Source organism: Ranitomeya variabilis, chromosome 2 (genome assembly GCF_051348905.1).
Source record: "Ranitomeya variabilis isolate aRanVar5 chromosome 2, aRanVar5.hap1, whole genome shotgun sequence".
In the NCBI taxonomy this organism is placed as follows: Eukaryota; Metazoa; Chordata; class Amphibia; order Anura; family Dendrobatidae; genus Ranitomeya; species Ranitomeya variabilis.
The window spans coordinates 1,086,638,851-1,086,665,248 of NC_135233.1; the positions used below are offsets into that span (position 1 = coordinate 1,086,638,851).

The 26,398-nt window shown below is 47.2% G+C and overlaps 1 protein-coding gene across 2 annotated transcripts; it reads right to left on the reverse strand.

Moving 5' to 3' along the window:
• Window positions 1–5,914: 5,914 nt before the first annotated feature.
• FDFT1 (farnesyl-diphosphate farnesyltransferase 1) lies at window positions 5,915–25,311 on the reverse strand. Of its 2 annotated transcripts, XM_077291697.1 has the most exons (8): window positions 25,121–25,311; window positions 16,161–16,258; window positions 14,423–14,606; window positions 13,182–13,310; window positions 12,495–12,686; window positions 12,216–12,392; window positions 11,099–11,251; window positions 5,915–7,215 (listed from the first exon to the last, which is right to left on the reverse strand). In XM_077291697.1, exons 1-8 carry the CDS (start codon window positions 25,217–25,219, stop codon window positions 7,003–7,005), a joined length of 1,245 nt encoding a protein of 414 aa, XP_077147812.1. In that variant the 5' UTR covers window positions 25,220–25,311; the 3' UTR covers window positions 5,915–7,002. The 2 variants fall into 2 exon arrangements, with proteins under 2 accessions (XP_077147812.1, XP_077147811.1); XM_077291696.1 differs by lacking the exon at window positions 25,121–25,311 and having other exon boundaries at window positions 16,161–16,652.
• Between the last annotated feature and the right edge of the window lie 1,087 nt (window positions 25,312–26,398).

Below are 26,398 nucleotides of genomic sequence, written 5' to 3' on the forward strand. Positions count from 1 at the left end.
AATCTGTCCTGAATGCTGCTGCCAGGATCATATTCCTCGCCAACCGTTACACCGATGCCTCTACCTTGTGCCAGTCATTACACTGGCTACCCATCCAATCCAGAATCCAGTACAAAACTACTACCCTCATCCACAAAGCACTCCATGGCTCAGCACCACCCTACATCTCATCTCTGGTCTCAGTCTACCAACCTACCCGTGCCCTCCGCTCTGCTAATGACCTCAGGTTAGCATCCTCAATAATCAGAACCTCCCACTCCCGTCTCCAAGACTTTACACGTGCGGCGCCGATTCTTTGGAATGCACTACCTAGGTTAATACAATTAATCCCCAATCCCCACAGTTTTAAGCGTGCCCTAAAAACTCATTTGTTCAGATTGGCCTACCGCCTCAACGCATTAACCTAATTATCCCTGTGTGGCCTATTAATAAAAAAACAACAACATAATCACGTTCCTCCATCATGTTCTCATACACTTTATGCAGTTAACAGCCTCTGTGTCTGTACTGTTACATACTTAGGTAGTTAACTGGTTCATGCAGCTTTACATGAACACCCGAGCCTTACACTATGGCTGGTCCAAATAACTAAAGCAATTGTTACCATCCACCTCTCGTGTCTCCCCTTTTCCTCATAGATTGTAAGCTTGCGAGCAGGGCCCTCATTCCTACTAGTATCTGTTTTGAACTGTGATTTCTGTTATGCTGTAATGTCTATTGTCTGTATAAGTCCCCTCTATAAGTTGTAAAGCGCTGCGGAATATGTTGGCGCTATATAAATAAAATTATTATTATTATTATTATTATTAACCACTGTTTTTGATTGGATTTGGACACAGAATTCTGTCATTCGTGTTCATGATTCATCCTATGCTAAGGGCACCTTTTCTGCTGAAATACATCAGGTGTTTTTAATGTATTTGTTTTAATGGATCACAAATTAAAAATAATTTTTTTTTATATTCCCTGGACGGTTGTGCTGGATCATCACACTCCTCTCCCTCCTCACATCTCCATTTGGCTGCAATCACCGGCAGTATCTTCACCCTCCAGAGAACTTCAACCAGCATCTCCCATTACAACGGCGTAGTGAGCTGGATTACTACGTCAATACCAATCATTTTGAGTGCAACTCTTCAAATCACTATTTCAACAACGTACAGTGGACAATTCAATGGCATAAAAAAATAATTCTAAACCATCTACCCCTAATCAATCAGGACAATACCCTGCATAAAAAAACCTTTTCTCCTCCCTCCCGAAATTTGCTTTTATAGCAATATCATGGCTATACAATAGTCAATCTGTTTGCTTGATGCCAATGAAACGCCTGTCAATCCACATGCCATAGAGCAGTCAGCTTGTCATCAAAACAGAGGTCCCTGCTGCTTCACTTCCCACCCCTTCTGCAAAGGTGGATCATGATAGCCAGACTTGTTCTTATCAATTTCACACCGACTGGCGGCCTCTGCTCCTGCTGTGATAACTGTGTTCTCCTCCGCTTCCTGCTGTTTGGAACATTGCCCTAGAGCAGACCTGGGCAAAGTCCGTCCCGCGGGCCACATCCGGCCCTCTGGCTGTCTCAGTCCGGCCCGCAGACCGAGACAGCTGTGGGGGCTGGAAATCAGAGGTCCACGGGCCGAACGATGCCCGCTCACCCGCCTGCTGTTTCCATGTGTGCCACGGCTCTGCGCGGCGCAGCTGACTCCTTTTGTGGCGAAGGTTCCTCCGGCCACTCCCTCCACCAATCAGCGTGTGAAACAGCTGACGCGATTACGTCATTTCATTGCATCAGCTGTGTACTCCAGAGTCCGTGCTCCGGAGGCAGGGAGAGAAGCAGAGCGCCAGGGAACGGGACCAAGGTGAGTATGTGGTGGTCTTTTTTCCTTAAGTGTGTGTAGGCTATTTGGGTAGGCATGGGGTGACAACATGGTGCAGGACATGGGGGGTTACAGTGCAGGACATAGGGAGGTGACATGCTGCACATGGGGAGGCTATGGGGGCGACATGCAGTGTATATAGGGAGGCTGTGTGGGGCTCATGCAGTACATAGGGAGGCTGTGTGGGGCTCATGCAGTACATAGGGAGGCTGTGTGGGGCTCATGCAGTACATAGGGAGGCTGTGTGGGGCTCATGCAGTACATAGGGAGGCTGTGTGGGGCTCATGCAGTACATAGGGAGGCTGTGTGGGGCTCATGCAGTACATAGGGAGGCTGTGTGGGGCTCATGCAGTACATAGGGAGGCTGTGTGGGGCTCATGCAGTACATAGGGAGGCTGTGTGGGGCTCATGCAGTACATAGGGAGGCTGTGTGGGGCTCATGCTGTATATAGGGAGGCTGTGTGGGGCTCATGCAGTATATGGGGAGACTGTGGGGCTCATGCAGTATATATGGAGGCTGTGTGGGGCTCATGCAGTATATGGGGAGGCTGTGTGGGGCTCATGCTGTATATAGGGAGGCTGTGTGGGGCTCATACTGTATATAGGAGGCTGTGTGGGGCTCATGCAGTACATGGGGAGGCTGTGTGGGGCTCATGATGTATATAGGGAGGCTGTGTGGGGCTCATGCAGTACATGGGGAGGCTGTGTGGGGCTCATGATGTATATAGGGAGGCTGTGTGGGGCTCATGCAGTATATAGGGAGGCTGTGTGGGGCTCATGCTGTATATGGGGAGGCTGTGTGGAGCTCATGCTGTATATAGGGAGGCTGTGTGGGGCTCATGCAGTATATGGGAGGCTGTGTGGGGCTCATGCAGTATATGGGGAGGCTGTGTGGGGCTCATGCAGTATATGGGGAGGCTGTGTGGGGCTCATGCAGTATATAGGGAGGCTGTGTGGGGCTCATGCAGTATATAGGGAGGCTGTGTGAGGCTCATGCTGTATATAGGGAGGCTGTGTGAGGCTCATGCAGTATATAGGGAGGCTGTGTGGGGCTCATGCAGTATATAGGGAGGCTGTGTGGGGCTCATGCAGTATGTAGGGAGGCTGTGTGGGGCTCATGCTGTATATAGGGATGCTGTGTGGGGCTTATGCTGTATATAGGGGAGGCTGTGTGGGGCTCATGCTGTATATAGGGGAGGCTGTGTGGGGCTCATGCTGTATATAGGGATGCTGTGTGAGGCTCATGCTGTATATAGGGAGGCTGTGTGGGGCTCATGCAGTACATAGGGAGGCTGTGTGGGGCTCATGCTGTACATAGGGGGGCTGTGTGGGGCTCATGCAGTATATGGGGAGACTGTGTGGGGCTCATGCTGTATATAGGGAGGCTGTGTGGGGCTCATGCAGTATATGGGGAGGCTGTGTGGGGCTCATGCTGTACATAGGGGGGCTGTGTGGGGCTCATGCAGTATATGGGGAGACTGTGTGGGGCTCATGCTGTATATAGGGAGGCTGTGTGGGGCTCATGCAGTATATGGGGAGGCTGTGTGGGGCTCATGCTGTATATAGGGAGGCTGTGTGGGGCTCATGCAGTATATGGGGAGGCTGTATGGAGCTCATGCTGTATATAGGGAGGCTGTGTGGGGCTCATACAGTATATGGGGAGGCTGTGTGGGGCTCATGCAGTATATGGGGAGGCTGTGTGGGGCTCATGCTGTATATAGGGAGGCTGTATGGAGCTCATGCAGTATATGAGGAGGCTGTGTGGGGCTCACTGTATATAGGGAGGCTGTATGGAGCTCATGCTGTATATAGGGAGGCTGTGTGGGGCTCATGCAGTATATAGGGGAGGCTGTGTGGGGCTCATGCTGTATATAGGGAGGCTGTGTGGGGCTCATGCAGTATATAGGGAGGCTGTGTGGGGCTCATGCAGTATATAGGGGAGGCTGTGTGGGGCTCATGCAGTATATGGGGAGACTGTGTGGGGCTCATGCTGTATATAGGGAGGCTGTGTGGGGCTCATGCAGTATATAGGGAGGCTGTGTGGGGCTCATGCAGTATATGGGGAGGCTGTGTGGGGCTCATGCAGTATATAGGGAGGCTGTGCGGGGCTCATGCTGTATATAGGGAGGCTGTGTGGGGCTCATGCAGTGTGTATATATATATATAGATAGATATATATACATACATACATACATACATACATACATACATACATACATATATATATAGGTTGTGGGACTCATGCCACATATAAAGGGGCTGTTGGGGGCTTATACGATATACAGAAGGGGCTGTGCTCGGGTTCAAACGATATATAGGGGGATGTCAGCATACTTAATTCTGCTCAATATACAATTCTGATACCATTAATATTAACCCCTTCATGACCTTGGGATTTTCCGTTTTTCCGTGTTCGTTTTTCACTCCCCTCCTTCCCAGAGCCATAACTTTTTTATTTTTCCGTCCATTTGGCCATGTGAGGGCTTATTTTTTGCGGGACGAGTTGTACTTTTGAACGACATCATTGGTTTTACCATGTCGTGTACTAGAAAACGGGAAAAAAAATTCCAAGTGCAGTGAAATTGCAAAAAAAGTGCAGTCCCACACTTGTTTTTTGGTTGGCTTTTTTGCTAGGTTCACTAAATGCTAAAACTGACCTGATATTATGATTCTTCAGGTCAGTACGAGTTCATAGTCACCTAACATGACAAGGTTATTTTTTATCTAACTGGTGAAAAAAAATTTCCAAACTTTGCTTAAAAAAAAATAAAAAAATTGCGTTATATTCCGATACTCGTAGCGTCTCCATTTTTCGTGATCTGGGGTCGGTTGAGGGCTTATTTTTTGCATGCCGAGCTGGCGGTTTTAATGATAGCATTTTTGTGCAGATACGTTCTTTTGATCGCCCGTTATTGCATTTTAATGCAATGTCGCGGAGACCAAAAAAACGTAATTCTGGCGTTTGGAATTTTTTTCTCGCTACGCAGTTTAGCGATCAGGTTAATGCTTTTTTTTTTATTGATAGATCGGGCGATTCTGAACGCGGCGATACCAAATGTGTGTAGGTTTGATTATTTTTTTATTTATTTATTTTGATTGGGGGCGAAAGGGGGGTGATTTAAAAACTTTTATATTTTTATTATTTTTTTCACATTTTTTTTTTTACTTTTCTTTTTTTTAACTTTTGCCATGCTTCAATAGCCTCCATGGGAGGCTAGAAGCTGGCACAACGCAATCGGCTCTGCTACATAGCAGCGATCTGCTTTTCGCTGCTATGTAGCAGAAAATCAGGTGTGCTGTGAGCGCCGACCACAGGGTGGCACTCACAGCTGACGGAGATCAGTAACCATAGAGGTCTCAAGGACCTCTATGGTTACAATGGAGAAGCATCGCCGACCTCCGATCATGTGACGGGGGTCAGCGATGCCGTCATTTCCGGCCGCCCGGCCGGATGCGGTAGTTAAATGCCGCTGTCTGCGTTTGACAGCGGCATTTAACTAGTTAATAGGCGCGGGCAGATCGCGATTCTGCCCGCGCCTATTACAGGCACATGTCAGCTGTTCAAAACAGCTGACATGTCCCGGCTTTGATGCGGGCTCACCGCCGGAGCCCGCATCAAAGAGGGGCTTCTGACCTCGGACGTACTATCCCGTCCGAGGTCAGAAAGGGGTTAATACAAATAATATGATAATTATAAAATATTGATCTTAATAATGATCAGAATTAATTTCGGCCCTCCATAACAGTCACGGTCTCTCATGTGGCCCCTCGGGAAAATTATTCGCCCACCCCTGCCCTAGAGGGTTCCCAACAGCCTCAGGGCATTGAGGACCATGTAGAAGTTGCTCTTTTCAATAGAAATATGAGAGGGAAGACATAACTGATACAACAACTCTTCATAGAGACAAACTCAATAGGGTCTTCGGAGGGTCTCACTGGGTGACTCATTAGCTGATAACCCCAGCTCATCCCTTCGCTTGATGCTAGAGCCGCTATAATTCACCCCCACTCCTAAAAATGAATGGCGCAGTAAATCCACTTCAATTAATAATTTTATTTAATAAAAATGAGAACACATTGTATAACAATGTCACGATACAACCATTCCCGACGTGGCCTCGGCAGCACAATTGGGTCTGCCACCGGTACATGTAATGACGCTTACCAGCCCAATCTTTTAGCCCTGTGTCTTTTAATCCAGTAGGTGAAAAAAGTTTTAACAAATGGAGATTTTCAGAGTCGTTGATGACCGCCGTTCTTCGTCCACATTTTAACCATAAAACTTTCAATTAATCGGAGGCCGGTGACAGAGATCCTCTGCGCCACTAATTTCGAGGAAAACCCAAGAACACCAACCAAAAATATAGTCCACCTGTCCAGTTTTTCAACCCCATATAAAAGTGACGTTGATGGTCGTTAGGATCTTCAGATGGATGTCCACGGTCCTGAGATTGAGGGAGGTCACAGCACCTCCGGCCACGAGTCAGAGAAACCAGTGCGGTGGGCACCATCATTGCCAGGATCACTGGGATCCCCCACCAACCATAATGGGATGACAGATATTAGCAATATGCATCATTATACAAAATGGGAATACCTTTTTACCCAAATATTACCCAAGCATACACTTTAGACCATCTATACCAGAGTCTCTGCAGTTGTAGGGAACCTACTAGTCCTAGGCATGCTGGGAGTTGTAGTTTTCTACCAGCTCACGTATCGTATTGGTCAGCACAAGGAGGGCTGTTCCCGACAGTCTCTTTACACGGTGCCACTTATTTTATTTGCACCCGATCCCTCTTAACCCTTCATATTCCAGTCCATATCCACTCCGGCCTGGCCACCGTATCGATCAGTGACCTCCTATTCTACATCCCAGAGCTAAGTCCCCCACTTACCGACGGGTCATCCCACCACCGAAAATACTGTACATATTGGTCGATGGAAAAGCCCTAGAGAAATTATTTTGGAGGATGCCCTGACCCCGAGATAGCGTCCCCCGAGGGATCAGTCTAGGTCAGACGATGTCTGATAAAAGTACTATGACCTGTCCCGTAGTCCTGAGACATGAGGGGGCACGTTACTGATTACTACCGTATGGAGGGCTGCATTGATGGAAGGGTCACTGTCCTGTGTGCACCTCCTCCGAGGCCTGGACTGAGCTCAGGTACTGCCAGCTCAGGGCGGCCAGCAGCATCGCACATGACAGATAAATGGGGGAGAAGCTGTGACGGGACACCAGGGAGCCACTGGACAGGCTCAGCTTCTGGACGGTGGACACTATGTTCTGGGTGCGACCAGAGGAGGGGTCTGTCAGCGGGATCTTCTGGTAGATCTGAGAAGACAACCAAACAAGAGGTAATAAAAAGGGGAGCAGATCTTGGAGCAAATCATTTAAAACTCACTCAGATTTCAAAATATACTGTAAATAAAAATGTCTTAGACCTGATGAGGCCGATGTACTGACTATGATAATCCATGTAAGAACGGCTGTACGATCTGGATATTATACGAGTTCAGCTGTAGAGCGAGAGCCCCATACATCCAAGTATATTCTGTGTCTGACAGATGCAGCTTATACTGAGCAGTGTGAGATCTCAGCAGTGGCAGAAGGGAGGAGGGACACTGAGGAGCTGAATATCTAGCTAGGTGGGCAGAGACTGAAATTAAACTTAAAAAAAAAAAAAAAAAAAGTATACAGCCAATGTGATATAGGTTGCACAGGAAACCCTCCAGCCTCATCAGGTCCAAGTAGTGAATATGCAGCCTGTATTGTGAGAAATCTGTTTTAAGACAGTTTTGGCCAACAATTGTTACACCCAGTGTGCACATTCCCTCGTGGAGACACCAGATAAAAACTGCATAATACACAAGTGCTCAATACAAAAAAAAACTTTTTTTTCTCCTTTTTACAGTTCGTTAACTTTTAGAAAGTGTTCTGCATTCCTTTTTATTTCGCATTATGTACTTGTGTGCATGGTTCGCAACAGTTTGCGAACTCTGCAGAATTTTCCTTATTTCTACATTAATTTGACCTAAAACTACATCAGATTTTCACACAGGTCCTAATGTAGATAAAGAACCGAATTAAACAAACGAGTCAAAAATATTAATATCACACGTTTGTGAGTGACAGAAGTATGTGAACCCTTTGCTCTCGGTGTCTGGTGTGACCTCCTGTGCAGCAATAACTGCAGAACTGCTTCCGTCAGCTCCTTCCATAACACTTCCACGGTCAGGACTGGGACTCTGCAGTTCCAGAACTTTACTTTTCTGTAGCCTTTCTTATGTAGAACAACTTGTATACAGTGGGGCAAAAAAGTATTTAGTCATTCAGCAATAGTGCAAGTTCCACCACTTAAAAAGATGAGAGGCGTCTGTAATTTACATCATAGGTAGACCTCAACTATGGGAGACAAACTGAGAAAAAAAAATCCAGAAAATCACATTGTCTGTTTTTTTATCATTTTATTTGCATATTCTGATGGAAAATAAGTATTTGGTCAGAAACAAACAATTAAGATTTCTGGCTCTCACAGACCTGTAACTTCTTCTTTAAGAGTCTCCTCTTTCCTCCACTCATTACCTGTAGTAATGGCACCTGTGTAAACTTGTTATCAGTATAAAAAGACACCTGTGCACACCCTCAAACAGTCTGACTCCAAACTCCACTATGGTGAAGACCAAAGAGCTGTCAAAGGACACCAGAAACAAAATTGTAGCCCTGCACCAGGCTGGGAAGACTGAATCTGCAATAGCCAACCAGCTTGGAGTGAAGAAATCAACAGTGGGAGCAATAATTAGAAAATGGAAGACATACAAGACCACTGATAATCTCCCTCGATCTGGGGCTCCACGCAAAATCCCACCCTGTGGGGTCAGAATGATCACAAGAACGGTGAGCAAAAATCCCAGAACCACGCGGGGGGACCTAGTGAATGAACTGCAGAGAGCTGGGACCAATGTAACGAGGCCTACCATAAGTAACACACTACGCCACCATGGACTCAGATCCTGCAGTGCCAGACGTGTCCCACTGCTTAAGCCAGTACATGTCCGGGCCCGTCTGAAGTTTGCTAGAGAGCATTTGGATGATCCAGAGGAGTTTTGGGAGAATGTCCTATGGTCTGATGAAACCAAACTGGAACTGTTTGGTAGAAACACAACTTGTCGTGTTTGGAGGAAAAAGAATACTGAGTTGCATCCATCAAACACCATACCTACTGTAAAGCATGGTGGTGGAAACATCATGCTTTGGGGCTGTTTCTCTGCAAAGGGGCCAGGACGACTGATCCGGGTACATGAAAGAATGAATGGGGCCATGTATCGTGAGATTTTGAGTGCAAACCTCCTTCCATCAGCAAGGGCATTGAAGATGAAACGTGGCTGGGTCTTTCAACATGACAATGATCCAAAGCACACCGCCAGGGCAACGAAGGAGTGGCTTCGTAAGAAGCATTTGAAGGTCCTGGAGTGGCCTAGCCAGTCTCCAGATCTCAACCCTATAGAAAACCTTTGGAGGGAGTTGAAAGTCCGTGTTGCCAAGTGAAAAGCCCAAAACATCACTGCTCTAGAGGAGATCTGCATGGAGGAATGGGCCAACATACCAACAACAGTGTGTGGCAACCTTGTGAAGACTTACAGAAAACGTTTGACCTCTGTCATTGCCAACAAAGGATAGATTACAAAGTATTGAGATGAAATTTTGTTTCTGACCAAATACTTATTTTCCACCATAAAATGCAAATAAAATGATAAAAAAACAGACAATGTGATTTTCTGGATTTTTTTTTCTCAGTTTGTCTCCCATAGTTGAGGTCTACCTATGATGTAAATTACAGACGCCGCTCATCTTTTTAAGTGGTGGAACTTGCACTATTGCTGACTGACTTAAATACTTTTTTGCCCCACTGTATTTGGTCGTTTTGCTCCATGACCCATGTTCTCCCAAGATTCAGCTCATGGACAGACGTCCGGATATTTTCCATTACAATTTACAGATAACATTCAGAACAGATTGTTCCATCAATGATGGCGGCCGCCATGGCAAAACAGCCCAAACCCTCGTACGACTAACACAATGCTGTAATGAAGGGCTTTTCTGGCTCCGAACATGACGCTTCTTTATACCACAATGCTCCACTTTGGTCTCATCAAACAAACCATTATTCCAGCAGCCTTCTTCTGGCTTGTCCATCTGATCCTTACTGTTGTATCATGCACACCAGTAGTGTCCTCCTGATGGTCGACTCATGGACTATTAGCTAATGTGAGAGAGGCCTTTAGTTACTTAAGAGGCTATCTTGGGTTCCTTTATGACTTCACGGACTAATATATGTGATCATTGTTGGTTGATCCACATCTCGGGAGAGCAATAAAGGTCTTGAATTTCCTTCATTCATGCACAATCTGTCTGACTGTAGATTTTTGGATTAGAGAGAGTTGTGTAACCTTTTCCAGCCAAATGAGCATTTGGCCACCCTTCTTCGGAATCCTCAAACCTCCCTTTTTCTTTTCCCATGACACTTCCACATACTTGTTGTGAAGACCAGACTTTGATAGATCCTTGTTCTTTAAATGAAACAGGTCTCCCACTCACACCCGATTGTTGTCCCACTCTAATTTCACTTTATTTGCTAATCCTAAATGTTCACATACTTCTCCACTCGCAGATGTGATATTAGTACATACATATATATATATATATACACATACACACACACACACACACTGAGGAAAGTGGTCTATGTTTATTTCAAGTGGTTCTTTTTATGCATAAACTTTTACAGCACAACAGTATCCTGTATACCACGCAACAACGAAAATCCTAAAGACAGCCCTCCTTTTACGGACCCTTTAAATGCAAACCAGGTCATTGGTTTTAAGAAAGAATAAAAAAAAGTCTACAGCTGGTCTGATCTAAAAATGCAATAAATAATTAGGACTGCATGTGAATCGTGACAGTGTGCACTGTGCACACTTGTCAAGGTTCCACGGTGTTGCCGTGAGCGGGCGATCACATGACTGGTGCCGGCTAGACGTGTCAGACCTCTCTCACTGCACTTCTGTATAGAGAGGTTGAGCGTGTCTAGTCGGAGAATGCAAATCGCGTCCTTGCACTCTTTAAGAATGAGTGACATCTCATTGTCTATCTTGACTGACTCCTGGTAAGTTGCGATTTCGAGCAGAGAATTCATGCAGTGCAGACGCCCATTTACCTCGTTTACGTATTGGTACATGATGGCTCTGACCGCCTGGATGTTGGTGGCGTCCATCATCAGCGTCACCGCCTGGCCCTTCCGGATCTTCACCACTCCCTTAAACACCTGCTGGTTATTGTAACAGGCAGCCAGCGTGGCGATCGCCATGACCTGAGAGACACAAGGAGGATTCATTTGTATTTTAAAGTTTTTACATAATGTAAGAAATTATTATTTTTATTTGTGAGGGTCGTGGGTTAAATAAAGGGTTGGGTTCCTCCTAATGGAAAGGAGCCAGCGCGATGTGTGTGTATTTAACCCCTTATCAACATCACATGCCAGAAAAGAGATAAGGCAACAGGCTCAAAAGATGCGTCACACAGCCGAAAGCTACCTCTAACGGCGGTGATCTGAGCCAGCTCTGATCGCTGGCGGTTAATGCTTTCAACGCCGCAGACAATCTCAGACAGCAGGTTTTAAGGCACATGATCCGGGCGGATGGTGGGCCATTTCAGACGCCCTTTTTGCACCCTCTCAAATTATTATTTTTTTTTCTTTAATAGTCTGCTTAAATCACCTTTTTCAAAGGATATATTAATTGGAGAATCATGTTACCAGGTCATTTTTATTGCACAATAAACGAGTCAAAAGAAAACCCCCAAATAATGGTGGAGTTGTGTAATTTTTACCATTTCATCACTCTTTGAATTTGTGAGTGGTGCCCCAGCAGTTCCGCCCTCCCATCTGCGTGGCGCCCCAGCCGTTCCACCCTCCCGCCTGCGTGGCGCCCCAGCCGTTCCGCCCTCCCGTCTCTCTCTGGTTCTTTTCATGGTTCCATCCTCCCGTCTCTCTGGCTCCCCAGCGGTTCCACCCTCCCGTCTCTCTGGTTCTTTTCATGGTTCCATCCTCCTATCTCGCTCTTTTCACGGTTCCATCCTCCTCTCTTTTCACGGTTCCATCCTCCTCTCTCTCTCTTTTCACGGTTCCATCCTCCTGTCTCTCTCTTTTCATGGTTCCATCCTCCTGTTTCTTTTCACGGTTCCACCCTCCCGTCTCTCTGGCTCCCCAGCGGTTCCACCCTCCAGTCTCTCTGGTTCTTTTCACGGTTCCGCCCTCCCGTGTACGTGGCACTCACCTGTGGGATGGCGCAGAAGTTGAACACGCTCTGGTTCCTCAGCCGGGACAGGTAGAGCAGGACGTCGGGCACGTGCTGCAGCGCGTTGGTCACCAGTTCATTCAAGCACTGCACGGCCGGCACAATGTTCTCCGGCTTGGCCAAGTCTGACAGTTTTTTCCCGTATTTGCTCCACACCTGATGGCAGAATGGAGACGGTTCAGAGAGGAGACGCTATAACCAGCCCTTACGTATACAGTGGTGAAACCCCCCAGCGATGGGGCATCAGCCTACACCCACCTCTCTGGGCCAAAACTCTCTCCCGTCCAGTTGGTCCTCCAGGTAATCTCGGATGATGTTCGTCTTCTGCAGGAAGAGCCCCATGGAGTTGGAGAGTCTCCCGTCCTCCCCGACTATGGCATCTTCTAGTTCTGAGGCAGAGAACAGCCGGGACAGACCGATGCCCACCAGTCCGGCCACGTAGTGACAGTACTGAGAATCAGATCAAGAAGGATACTACTCAGGTCACATTGCCACTGGTCATCGTTATGTACAGAACCCTCGCTAGAAATCTCAGGGGGCCGTAGCGTGCATCGATAGGGCACATAACTCGGCTTATTGTATGATCAGGGCTGGGGCTCGGGGGGTCTTTATATGAGTCTAGGCTCCATGGGGTACTATGAAGGGAACATTTACACTGGATGCACAATGACTGTGGGGGGCACTAACCCCTTACTCCAATTAGGGTTCATACATTTTGCACAAAACAAGAAAAAAAAAAAAAATGGGAGGTCACCTAGGGTCGCACATGATTTGGCCCTGTGTGCATAAATCATGGACCCATGCTGACATACATTCAGTGGATGCCCCAAAATTACGGCTGCAGGGTCAGACTACACAGCGTCTGTTTGTAGTCTGTTACCATGGAGACACAGGTCTCATTGCAGCTGACAAATAGGAGCAGTGTGCAGCTCAAGTGTCTCCTACCTTATCCCACTCCAGGAGCGACTCCACCCGATTCTCCAGGAACTCGGCCATGCCCAGCCCCATCTTGTGGCAGATGTCTGCGATGACCTCCTGGTAAACCACCGCCAGGCTCCTGAACTCCAGGGAGATCTGACACGGAGGAATATCGAGAGATCACAATCTGTGTCTGAGGAGACGGACCCCGGTACGGTGCTGGCAGCGGTATTACACGGGCAACAACTGCTGGTATACTGAATGTGATTATTATGTGGGCACCATGTGGCGTCAGTGTGTGGCACGTCAGGGGTGGGCCCTGCATATGGTCACAGTGAGGTGAGGTGTAGAGTGACACTGTGTGTGCACTGTATGGAGCCATTATAGAAGCTCTGTATGGCAGTAATCACTGTATGTCGCCATTATAAAGATGATGTATAGCGGCATACAGAACCATTAATTGGATAAAATGGGATGGTGTTACATGGTTGTATCATATGGTCAGTGTACGGCACCATTATATAGGCAGGGTACTATGTGGTCAGTGTACGGCACTATTACATAGGCAGGGTACTATGTGGTCAGTGTACGGCACTATTACATAGGCAGGGTACTATGTGGTCAGTGTACGGCACCATTACATAGGCAGGGTACTATGTGGTCAGTGTACGGCACCATTACATAGGCAGGGTACTATGTGGTCAGTGTACGGCACCATTACATAGGCAGGGTACTATGTGGTCAGTGTACGGCACCATTACATAGGCAGGGTACTATGTGGTCAGTGTACGGCACCATTACATAGGCAGGGTACTATGTGGTCAGTGTACGGCACTATTACATAGGCAGGGTACTATGTGGTCAGTGTACGGCACCATTACATAGGCAGGGTACTATGTGGTCAGTGTACGGCACCATTACATAGGCAGGGTACTATGTGGTCAGTGTACGGCACCATTACATAGGCAGGGTACTATGTGGTCAGTGTACGGCACCATTACATAGGCAGGGTACTATGTGGTCAGTGTACGGCACCATTACATAGGCAGGGTACTATGTGGTCAGTGTACGGCACTATTACATAGGCAGGGTACTATGTGGTCAGTGTACGGCACTATTACATAGGCAGGGTACTATGTGGTCAGTGTACGGCACCATTATATATTTAGAGCACAACAGTATTATAAAGTCCCTCTACTGCGCTATAGCTACAGTTGTCAGCACAGTGTGGCGGCATTACGCAGACACGATATCTTAGTCCTTCTCACCGTGGGGAAGTCTTCCAGAACTTGGCGGTCTTTCTCCTTGCTCTCCGTGAACCTCCAGTCCGCCTGGTACAGATACGTGTGGAAATTGTGTAGCATGGGGATTTTGGTCTCCGGACTGATGGTCATGTCGTCCTCCACGGTGTCCAGCGCTCGCAGCACCAGATAGAAGATGCACACGGCGTGCCTGCGACAAGGAATAAGCCGTCAGATCTCCCCCTACACGACCCCCAATATCTCACTGGCCGCCAAACTTTCCATTCCTGCCTGATGTGACACTTTGGGCATTTGGGGGAGGACACAATGTGTGCCCGGCCTGGAGGGCTGAGAAGCAGGGGCAGCACGTGGCACGGGTTATCCTCCTCCCAACACAAAACCGTACAGGCTACCCAGGCAGAGGACAACAGCAAGTCACCAGCCTGACAGTGACGTGCGGAGGCCAAAAAACAAGTCCGCTCCACAGAGCAGAGGGCACCAGCGGCCAATACACCTGCGGCACCCTGCACCTGTACTACTGGCCCTCCTAATTTCTGCACCAGGACACTGCACTTGTGCTCTGACACGGAGACCAGGGTGACTTATTGGGCAAAACATGAAGCCGCAAGATGCCTCCCTCTGCCCATATACCCAGGGCACCAGGCATGAGACCAGGGGAGGGCATCAAAGGGGTGCCAAGTCAGGAGCACATAGGAACACTGTCCGTGAGGGCAACATGCCAGCTTCTCCATGGACGACCAATAAAGTTTATTAAAAGCAACAGCTGCAGATCAAGGAATGCTGGGAGTTGTAGTTTAATCACAACGCCTCCTTCCTGATGAATTACAGGAATGAGAGCAGGCTCAGGAGGGTCGCAGCAGGTTCAAGTCCCCAGGGGCCGAGGATCATTTAAAAAAAAAAAAGAGGGACATATGCTGTCTATTATTAGGGAGGGGTCACCACCTTATGGCTCTGCTAATTTTCCAAAACTACAAGTCCCAGCACGGCTCACTGGGAGCCACCTGTTAGTGATCGCTGCAGTCAGAAGAATCTGGAACCTTGCCCTGACCTGATCTATTTCATCATGGGACAGTAAACTTCCGTTAATCTGGCATCCGATAATCTAGAACAGTTCACAAATAGGCAGAAAACAACAACAAAAAACGACCGCGGTCTATTCTGTGTCATCGGATTGTGTCATCAGCCTGCGACCGTCCGATACTCCAGAATTTGGCCGGCTTGGTAAATGACGGTTTGGTTTTTTTTACCTTCCAATAATGCAGAATATTTGATAGTCCGGCAATAGACGAACTGGAGTAAAGGGAAATGTGATACAATTTACAGGCTGTGTTCACACGCGGCGGTCAGGCACCACTTGCCTCAGTAGCAGGTTTTCTTGATTTTTTTTTTTGCGCCTTTGTCTCTTGTCCACACTGGTAAATTTTAATGCAAAAAAAAAAAATAAAAAAAATTCTGATTCTACTTCTTCAGGTTTTGGCTCAAATAATGCAGCAAAACCTGACACCTAAGTTTAAAAAAAAAAAAAAAAAAAAAAAAAAAAAAGCTTTAACGTGACCAGGTCTATTCTGCAAAACCCGAGCAAAGGCACAAAATACTGAGAACGAAAAACCAACATACAAAGTGCAGGAGATTTCTGAAGTGTCAGACTTTGTGAAACTATGGGAAACATGTGCATTAGTGTGAACACAGCCCGAGTGTGCGGCTTCCCGGCCGCGGTGCGGCTTCCCGGCCGCGGTGCACCCACCGGAGCTCCCCGTCCAGCGCCTGGATGACGGCGGCGAAGCTCCTGCTGGTCTGGTTCAGGTAGCGGTAGCAGGTCCGCAGGCCGTCGCTCATGGAGTCCTGTGGGGACACAGACACACGGTGAAGCTGGCGGAGGCTGGCCGGGGGTGGGTGGGAGAAGCCCTGGGGCGCGGGGCGGCCCTCCCGGAGCCCCTGCTGCGGCCCCCGCTCCTGCAGCCTGCCGGCGGCGAGCAGTGAGCGCTGGCTGCCCGGCTTCTGTGCGGGGCCCAGGCCCAGCGTCCTCTTGAACAGGGACACGGCCACTTTGCAGTTGGCGGCGGCCATGAGGCAACTTCCAGGAAACTTTCTCCGGTCACCGACAGCGGCCGAGGGCAGACAGCGCGGCCCGGGACCGGGGGGCCATAGACCGGGACAGAGCGCGGGACAAGGGCGCACCCAATGGGGCCCTACAGGGGCGGGGAACACACTGAGGTAAACAAGGCGCTGACCCGTCACCCGGGAGACACGTGGGAGAGGAGGCGGTGACGGTATACATCGGACTGGCACACTGGGCTCGGACATTACCGGACGGCAGCGGCCAGTGCAGTTTATTTGTCCCCATAAAACTCGCATAAAATATTAATGATGATGATAACAAGATCCGTTGCTGATTTGCCTCCGCAGCGTTTCAGCACAGAATTTTCCGCACCATTAGCACAGCATTTTTTTTTCTCATTGATTTACATTGTACTGTAAATCACTTGCGTTTCACCGCAGGAAAAAACACTGCGGCTCCACAGGAAATCCGCAACATGTGCACACAGCCTAAGGCTATGACCACACGTTGCAGATTTGACGCTGCAGATTCGCAGCAGTTTTCCATCTGATTTACCGTACCATGTAAACCTATGGAAAACTAAATCCACAGTGCACAGGATGCGGAAAATACCACACGGAAAAGCTACATTAGGCTATGTTCACACTTTGCGGTTTTTGCTGCGGATACGCAGCAGTTTTCCATGCAGGGTACACTACAATGTAACCCTATGGAAAAGAAAAACCGCTGTGCCCACATTGCGGAAAATCCCTTTAAAAACCGCGCGGAATTGCTGCGGAAAAAAGAAGGAGCATGTCACTTCTTTCTGCGGATTCCGCAGCGGTTTTCAACATGCACCAATAGGAAAGTGCTGTTGAAAACCCGCAGAGGAATCTGCAGATGAAAACGCAGGAAAATCCGCAGTGAAAACCGCAGCGGTTTTTGCACTGCGGTTTTTCCAAATCCGCTGCGGAAAAATCCACAACATGGGCCTTATATTCCAGAGCTGCACTCACTATTCTGCTGGTGCAGTCACTGTGTACATACATTACATTACTGATCCTGAGTTACATCCTGTATTATACCCCAGAGCTGCACTCACTATTCTGCTGGTGCAGTCACTGTGTACATACATTACATTACTGATCCTGAGTTATATCCTGTATTATACCCCAGAGCTGCACTCACTATTCTGCTGGTGAAGTCACTGTGTACATACATTACATTACTGATCCTGAGTTACATCCTGTATTATACTCCAGAGCTGCACTCACTATTCTGCTGGTGCAGTCACTGTGTACATACATTACATTACTGATCCTGAGTTACATCCTGTGTTATACCCCAGAGCTGCACTCACTATTCTGCTGGTGCAGTCACTGTGTACATACATTACATTACTGATCCTGAGTTACATCCTGTATTATACTCCAGAGCTGCACTCACTATTCTGCTGCTGCAGTCACTGTGTACATACATTACATTACTGATCCTGAGTTACATCCTGTATTATACTCCAGAGCTGCACTCACTATTCTGCTGCTGCAGTCACTGTGTACATACATTACATTACTGATCCTGAGTTACATCCTGTATTATACCCCAGAGCTGCACTCACTATGCTGCTGGTGCAGTCTCTGTGTACATACATTACATTACTGATCCTGAGTTATATCCTGTATTATACTCCAGAACTGCACTCACTATTCTGCTGGTGCAGTCACTGTGTACATACATTACATTACTGATCCTGAGTTACATCCTGTATTATACCCCAGAGCTGCACTCACTATTCTGCTGGTGCAGTCACTGTGTACATACATTACATTACTGATCCTGAGTTACATCCTGTATTATACCCCAGAGCTGCACTCACTATGCTGCTGGTGCAGTCACTGTGTACATACATTACTGATCCTGAGTTACCTCCTGTATTATACCCCAGAGCTGCACTCACTATGCTGCTGGTGCAGTCACTGTGTACATACATTACATTACTGATCCTGAGTTACATCCTGTGTTATACCCCAGAGCTGCACTCACTATTCTGCTGGTGCAGTCACTGTGTACATACATTACATTACTGATCCTGAGTTACATCCTGTATTATACTCCAGAGCTGCACTCACTATTCTGCTGGTGCAGTCACTGTGTACATACATTACATTACTGATCCTGAGTTACATCCTGTATTATACCCCAGAGCTGCACTCACTATTCTGCTGGTGCAGTCACTGTGTACATACATTACATTACTGATCCTGAGTTACATCCTGTGTTATACCCCAGAGCTGCACTCACTATTCTGCTGGTGCAGTCACTGTGTACATACATTACTGATCCTGAGTTACCTCCTGTATTATACCCCAGAGCTGCACTCACTATTCTGCTGGTGCAGTCACTGTGTACATACATTACTGATCCTGAGTTACATCCTGTATTATACCCCAGAGCTGCACTCACTATGCTGCTGGTGCAGTCACTGTGTACATTACATTACATTACTGATCCTGAGTTACCTCCTGTATTATACCCCAGAGCTGCACTCACTATTCTGCTGGTGCAGTCACTGTGTACATACATTACATTACTGATCCTGAGTTACATCCTGTATTATACCCCAGAGCTGCACTCACTATGCTGCTGGTGCAGTCACTGTGTACATACATTACATTACTGATCCTGAGTTACATCCTGTGTTATACTCCAGAGCTGCACTCACTATTCTGCTGGTGCAGTCACTGTGTGCATACATTACATTACTGATCCTGAGTTACATCCTGTATTATACCCCAGAGCTGCACTCACTATGCTGCTGGTGCAGTCACTGTGTACATACATTACATTACTGATCCTGAGTTACATCCTGTGTTATACTCCAGAGCTGCACTCACTATTCTGCTGGTGCAGTCACTGTGTGCATACATTACATTACTGATCCTGAGTTACATCCTGTATTATACCCCAGAGCTGCACTCACTATGCTGCTGGTGCAGTCACTGTGTACATACATTACATTACTGATCCTGAGTTACATCCTGTATTATACCCCAGAGCTGCACTCACTATTCTGCTGGTGCAGTCACTGTGTGCATACATTACATTACTGATCCTGAGTTACATCCTGTATTATACCCCAGAGCTGCACTCACTATGCTGCTGGTGCAGTCACTGTGTACATACATTACATTACTGATCCCGAGTTACATCCTGTATTATACTCCAGAGCTGCACTCACTATTCTGCTGGTGCAGTCACTGTGTACATACATTACATTACTGATCCTGAGTTACATCCTGTGTTATACTCCAGAGCTGCACTCACTATTCTGCTGGTGCAGTCACTGTGTACATACATTAAATCTTGGGTTTAGTGCATTTCTTTAATTTATGGAACAAAATGTATATTCATATATCTCTCTCTGGGTTTTAATATTTGTGTTTGTGGTAGGTTGATTACGTATTTATTTATTTATTTTTTTCTTGTGTGTTTTTACTATTTTATGTAATATGTGGGAAATCTGACTGCATGCACCTTATTGTTTTTGTATGGTTGGAGGACTCTCCTGCTTTTTAACCAACCTGGGACGTTGTTTGTTATAGGATAATTATATTTCTATGATATGTTGTGGAGACTGTTTTTTGTCCTGATTCTATGCACCTTATTGTCTATGTATAATCAGAGAACTTGCATGGTGTTTTGATTAACTATAGATGTCTCACATATGGGCTAATTATGCCTTTGAGATGTTCCATGGAGATGTTTTTCATCCGGAATTTTTCTTCCTCCCAGATGTATGCCAAACAAAGGCTTTGAAAGTAATTTCATTATTTACTTTTCAATAAGAAGATTACAACGTGTTAGTGCAGTCACTGTGTACATACATTACATTACTGATCCTGAGTTACATCCTGTGTTATACTCCAGAGCTGCACTCACTATTCTGCTGGTGCAGTCACTGTGTACATACATTAAATCTTGGGTTTAGTGCATTTCTTTAATTTATGGAACAAAATGTATATTCATATATCTCTCTCTGGGTTTTAATATTTGTGTTTGTGGTAGGTTGATTACGTATTTATTTATTTATTTTTTTCTTGTGTGTTTTTACTATTTTATGTAATATGTGGGAAATCTGACTGCATGCACCTTATTGTTTTTGTATGGTTGGAGGACTCTCCTGCTTTTTAACCAACCTGGGACGTTGTTTGTTATAGGATAATTATATTTCTATGATATGTTGTGGAGACTGTTTTTTGTCCTGATTCTATGCACCTTATTGTCTATGTATAATCAGAGAACTTGCATGGTGTTTTGATTAACTATAGATGTCTCACATATGGGCTAATTATGCCTTTGAGATGTTCCATGGAGATGTTTTTCATCCGGAATTTTTCTTCCTCCCAGATGTATGCCAAACAAAGGCTTTGAAAGTAATTTCATTATTTACTTTTCAATAAGAAGATTACAACGTGTTAGTGCAGTCACTGTGTACATACATTACATTACTGATCCTGAGTTACATCCTGTATTATACCCCAGAGCTGCACTCACTATTCTGCTGGTGCAGTCACTGTGTACATACATTACTGATCCTGAGTTACATCCTGTATTATACCCCAGAGCTGGACTCACTATTCTGCTGGTGCAGTCACTATGTACATACATTACTGATCCTGAGTTACATCCTGTATTATACCCCAGAGCTGGACTCACTATTCTGCTGGTGCAGTCACTGTGTACATACATTACATTACTGATCCTGAGTTACATCCTGTATTATACCCCAGAGCTGCGCTCACTATTCTGCTGGTGCAGTCACTGTGTACATACATTACATTACTGATCCTGAGTTACATCCTGTATTATACTCCAGAGCTGCACTCACTATTCTGCTGGTGAAGTCACTGTGTACATACATTACATTACTGATCCTGAGTTACATCCTGTATTATACTCCAGAGCTGCGCTCACTATTCTGCTGGTGCAGTCACTGTGTACATACATTACATTACTGATCCTGAGTTACATCCTGTATTATACCCCAGAGCTGTACTCACTATTCTGCTGATGCAGTCACTGTGTACATACATTACATTACTGATCCTGAGTTACATCCTGTATTATACCCCAGAGCTGTACTCACTATTCTGCTGATGCAGTCACTGTGTACATACATTACATTACTGATCCTGAGTTACATCCTGTATTATACTCCAGAGCTGCACTCACTATTCTGCTGGTGCAGTCACTGTGTACATACATTAGCTTGACTGTACAGATCTCAGGATCGGCTACAGGTCTCACATTTGTGTCAGGAGATCCGTGGACAGTCTGGAATCCGGCATTAAACTACTATCAAGAAGTGGACATCCCCTTTAATGAAAGGTGTGTGATAGCGCAGCTTCTATCTGTGGGACCCTCATACAGAGTGGGGGTCCAGCCTGCACTGTCAGGAACAGATAGGTGAGTGTGCATGTGCTGCTCTCTGCATTTATTTCTATGGGAGACCCTGGTAATCTCCTGTAGAGACCCCTAGATGCAGGTCACCACTCTGGGACCCTCGGAGAGGTTGGGGATCCTGTTTGTATTGTCAGGACCGAGAAGCAGGGGCGCACGTGCGACTGTCTTCATTTATCTCTATGGGAGCAACTGACTTTCCACAGAAGTGAATGCAGATTTTTGCGCATCCACTTCACTGATCCTGACACAGCAAGCCGATCGCTATGAGGGTCCCAAAGATGTTATCTGCACCCAGTGATCGGGGGTCCGGTTTGGCGTTTGGGCAGCTGTCTGCATTCACTATGGGAGATTAGGAATTGAGCCCATAGAAATAAATGAAGGGCCGCCCATGCGCTCCCACCTCTCCATTAAAAACAGCACCACGCGCGGACCCCCGAACTACATGAGGGTCCCCGAGGTGTGGACTGCATCTGCAGACATATTTGCGATGTCCCATCTATAAATGTCGCTTTCTTTTCATATTTGACCGTATGAAGCACAGGAAGAAACTTCAAACCTCACGATTTGTACGACCAGAAAAATGCAAATATACACAGCGTGTCTGTGAAGTCATGGTGCACTTTTGACCAGTCACTGGAAAGCAACAAAAAACAGAAATGTGAAATCTGCTCCAAATAAAAGAAAACTCTCCCAGTATCATACCTATTCAGTGCAGTTCGATGTGGGCTCCATTTGTTGCCCTACACACATCCAAACGATTGTGAAGTTCTCGCCACACACGGGTAAGGACGTCTGGTGTAACAGAGTGAATAACGTCAGTGATTCTCTGCTTTAAGTGATTACTGTTGTTGATACGTTCAGTGTACACATGTAGCTTCACATAACCCCAAAAGTAAAAGTCTAAGGGTGTCAGATCCGGGGCTCGTGGTGGCCATGGCTTGACCCCTGCCTATCCACCGCCGGGGGAATGTTCTATCCAGAAACTCACGAACAATGGTGGCGTAGTGTGGAGGAGCGCCGTCCTGTTGAAAGATGACACCTGGAAATTGTGGCACTGCATACAATTCCAACATGTCAAGATACGTGTTTGCCGTCACAGACCGCTCCGTGAAAAAAAATGGGTCTATCCCCTTATTATGCATCAGGCCACATGACCGTAGTCAACATAGCATGAGGATGTGCAGCAGCCCATATGTCCACAGATACGGAAGGTGGCCTCATCGCGAACCACAATCTTCTGCAAAAATCTTGCATCATTGTCAATCTCACAGAACACACTGAACGTTCCCCTGTACCGTCCACATCTAGACTGGCATGGAAACCCACACTGCTGGCATAAGCCTGTGGCTGCACGATGTCACAGACCCGGCAGTGTATTCACCAGGGTTCAGTTTATCAGGGGTTAATCTGACTGGGGGCTTCAATGAGTTTGTGTTGTTTGATTGGTTCTTGTTATCTCTCCTCATGAACAGGTCGGATATGATTGGGCCTGAGAAAGGGCACCAGAAGTGCACTATGACTTTACGGACACACTGTATACTTTTTTTTTTTTGCATGGACTAAAGACAAATTAAAAAAAAGTGAAAAAGTGCGGCCACAGCTGCGTCGCATCTCTTTAGCCGCTGCGTCTCTTCTCTTCCTCCACTGCTCCGTCACATTTCTTCTTTCTTTGCCGCATTTCTTTATCTGCCTCGTCTTTTTACCCGCCACTTCACAGCGTATCTTTACTCACCACTCCGTCTAGTCTCTATTCACCCCTCCGTCAAGTCTCTTTACCTGGAACTCCATCAAGTCTCTATTCACCCGCCGCTCCGTCAAGTCTCTTTACCCGCCGCTCCGTCAAGTCTCTTTACCCGCCGCTCCGTCAAGTCTCTTTACCCGCCGCTCCATTAAGTCTCTTTACCCGCCGCTCCGTCAAGTCTCTATTCACTGCTGTCAAGTCTCTATTCACTGCTCCGTCAAGTCTCTATTCACTGCTCCGTCAAGTCTCTATTCACTGCTCCGTCAAGTCTCTTTACCCACCGCTCCGTCAAGTCTCTTTACCCGCCGCTCCGTCAAGTCTCTTTACCCGCCGCTCCGTCAAGTCTCTTTACCCGCCGCTCCGTCAAGTCTCTTTACCCGCCGCTCCGTCAAGTCTCTTTACCCGCCGCTCCGTCAAGTCTCTTTACCCGCCGCTCCGTCAAGTCTCTATTCACTGCTCCGTCAAGTCTCTTTACCCGCCGCTCCATCAAGTCTCTTTACCCGCCGCTCATTCAAGTCTCTTTACCCGCCGCTCCGTCAAGTCTCTATTCACTGCTCCGTCAAGTCTCTATTCACTGCTCCGTCAAGTCTCTTTACCCGCCGCTCCGTCAAGTCTCTTTACCCGCCGCTCCGTCAAGTCTCTATTCACCGCTCCTTCAAGTCTCTTTACCCGCCGCTCCGTCAAGTCTCTATTCACCGCTCCTTCAAGTCTCTTTACCCGCCGCTCCGTCAAGTATCTATTCACTGCTCTGTCAAGTCTGTTTACCCGCCGCTCCGTCAAGTCTCTATTCACCGCTCCGTCAGTGGGGCATGCTATGTCTCTTAATCTGTCACGTCTCTTTATCCACCTCACTATCACAACCCTTTACCCAGCGCTTCTCTTGACCCGTCGCTTTTCTTTACCCAGCGCTTCTCTTTATCCGCTTCTCCATCACGTCTCTTTATCCAACGTATCCCTTTAGCCGCCCCGTCTTTATCCGCCATGTCTCTTAATCTGTCACGTCCCTTTATCCGCCACGTCTCTTAATCTGTCACGTCCCTTTATCCGCCACGTCTCTTAATCTGTCATGTCCCTTTATCCGCCACGTCTCTTAATCTGTCACGTCCCTTTATCCGCCACGTCTCTTAATCTGTCACGTCCCTTTATCCGCCACGTCTCTTATCTGTCACATCCCTTTATCCGCCGCTCCTCTTCATCCGTCGCGTCCCTTTATCCACCGCCGCCCCTTTATCCACCGCTCCCATAAATCAATGGATATTTTAAAAATTTAAATTGCTGCAAATTTCTGAAACCTGTAACCGCAATGACAGCAAAGGTTAAAACCGTAGAGACAAGCGTCGCCATGACGACTGTCCTCCATATAACGTCTGTATCCCGTACAGCAGATAGTATCCACCTTCCTCCTGACATCCTCCGGGATTAGCCGCACTCACAGCCCGTCGCTGACCTCCCCGCTCCTCACCTCCTCCAGCTTGGACATGACAGCCCGGCCGCCGCCCAGCTTGAACCTGCACAGGTTGTAGATCTCCTCCAGATGTCCCAGCGACCTCAGGAAGTCCATGGCCGCCGAGGATGAAGCTCGAACACCGGCTACAGCATCACCGCGAGTCCCGCTATACTCGTCAGCCGGCCATCTCCATAGCTCCGCCCCATCTGTCAGTGCGAACCAATAACTGAGCGGCTCCATAGTGGACTGACGACTCTGATTGGAGGGAAGAGTCTCGTACCAGAGAGCGCCAACCAATTAGGAAAGACCTGTTGCTGGGGTGACGCATCGCGCTAGAAGCCGATTGGCTTAGCGGGAGATGTGACGTTAACACCGTCGGAAATGTAGGCGGGGCTATAGAGATTACGGTAAAACTGGAAAGCGGATGAACAGTGGGGCATGCCGGGAATTGTAGTTTTTTAGCTACAAAAATAAGCCTAGTCTATCTATGATCAAACTACAACTCCCAACATATCCTGTACATACATATTCATGCGGAATTATAAACTAACGCACATGCAAGTCACAGTGTAAGAACATATCAAGATATAAAGTGTGTAATGTGATGTAAATAAAAGCTACTGCCATGGCAGACAATAGATCTGAAGACTTGTGGAAATACCTCATGTACATGCAAGAAAAAAAGTGGGAAATATGTATCACTAGGCGTAAAAAAACCATGTTACACATAGCAACCAATCAGAGCCCAGCTTTCATTTTTTAAACTGTTATGGAAAAGTGAAAGCTGCTCTGTGATTGGTGCAACAAGGATCCTGGTCACACGGTCAGTATCCAAAACCAGGAGCGGAACAAACACCGACCAAATACTGCGGGTGTGAACGTGGCCCAAGGCCGTGTGTGCGGCCCCAGCGTGCACCTGCGCTAACCCCGGTCTCCACACTGCAGCTATTGGGTGACATCATCCCCCGCCATGGCCTGCGCCGCCTCCTGCACTACACGGCGATATAAGGCCGCATTCACACCTCACAGAGGGTTCTTCTGTGGCCTGGAAGAAGAAAGGGTGATAGAAAGAAATAAAGAAGGAAAACTTTGTCAGTCCGCCATCACTGTAATGGGAACGACACAAGCGTCTCCATTCTTGGCTCCTCTGACTATTTGTTCATTGGGAGCAATGCGTCGGCCATTAGGATGCATTACATGGGTGGATTCGGCACCTGGGACTGTACGGTGGGCGCCGGGCGGTCATATTGGGAACGGTGTGAGGGCTGAAGCCAAATGACACTTCACCACCTT

What these genes read in the sequence shown, in the direction of transcription:
- FDFT1 (XM_077291696.1), bottom strand. Translation starts at nt 16,483, where the DNA reads ATGGCCGCCGCCAACTGCAAAGTGGCCGTGTCCCTGTTCAAGAGGACG. An exon ending in TTCTGGAAGACTTCCCCACG is followed by an intron (nt 13,311 to 14,422) that starts GTGAGAAGGACT and finishes CCTCCGTGTCAG; the next exon opens with ATCTCCCTGGAGTTCAGGAG. An exon ending in TGTACCAATACGTAAACGAG is followed by an intron (nt 7,216 to 11,098) that starts GTAAATGGGCGT and finishes TTGTCTTCTCAG; the next exon opens with ATCTACCAGAAGATCCCGCT.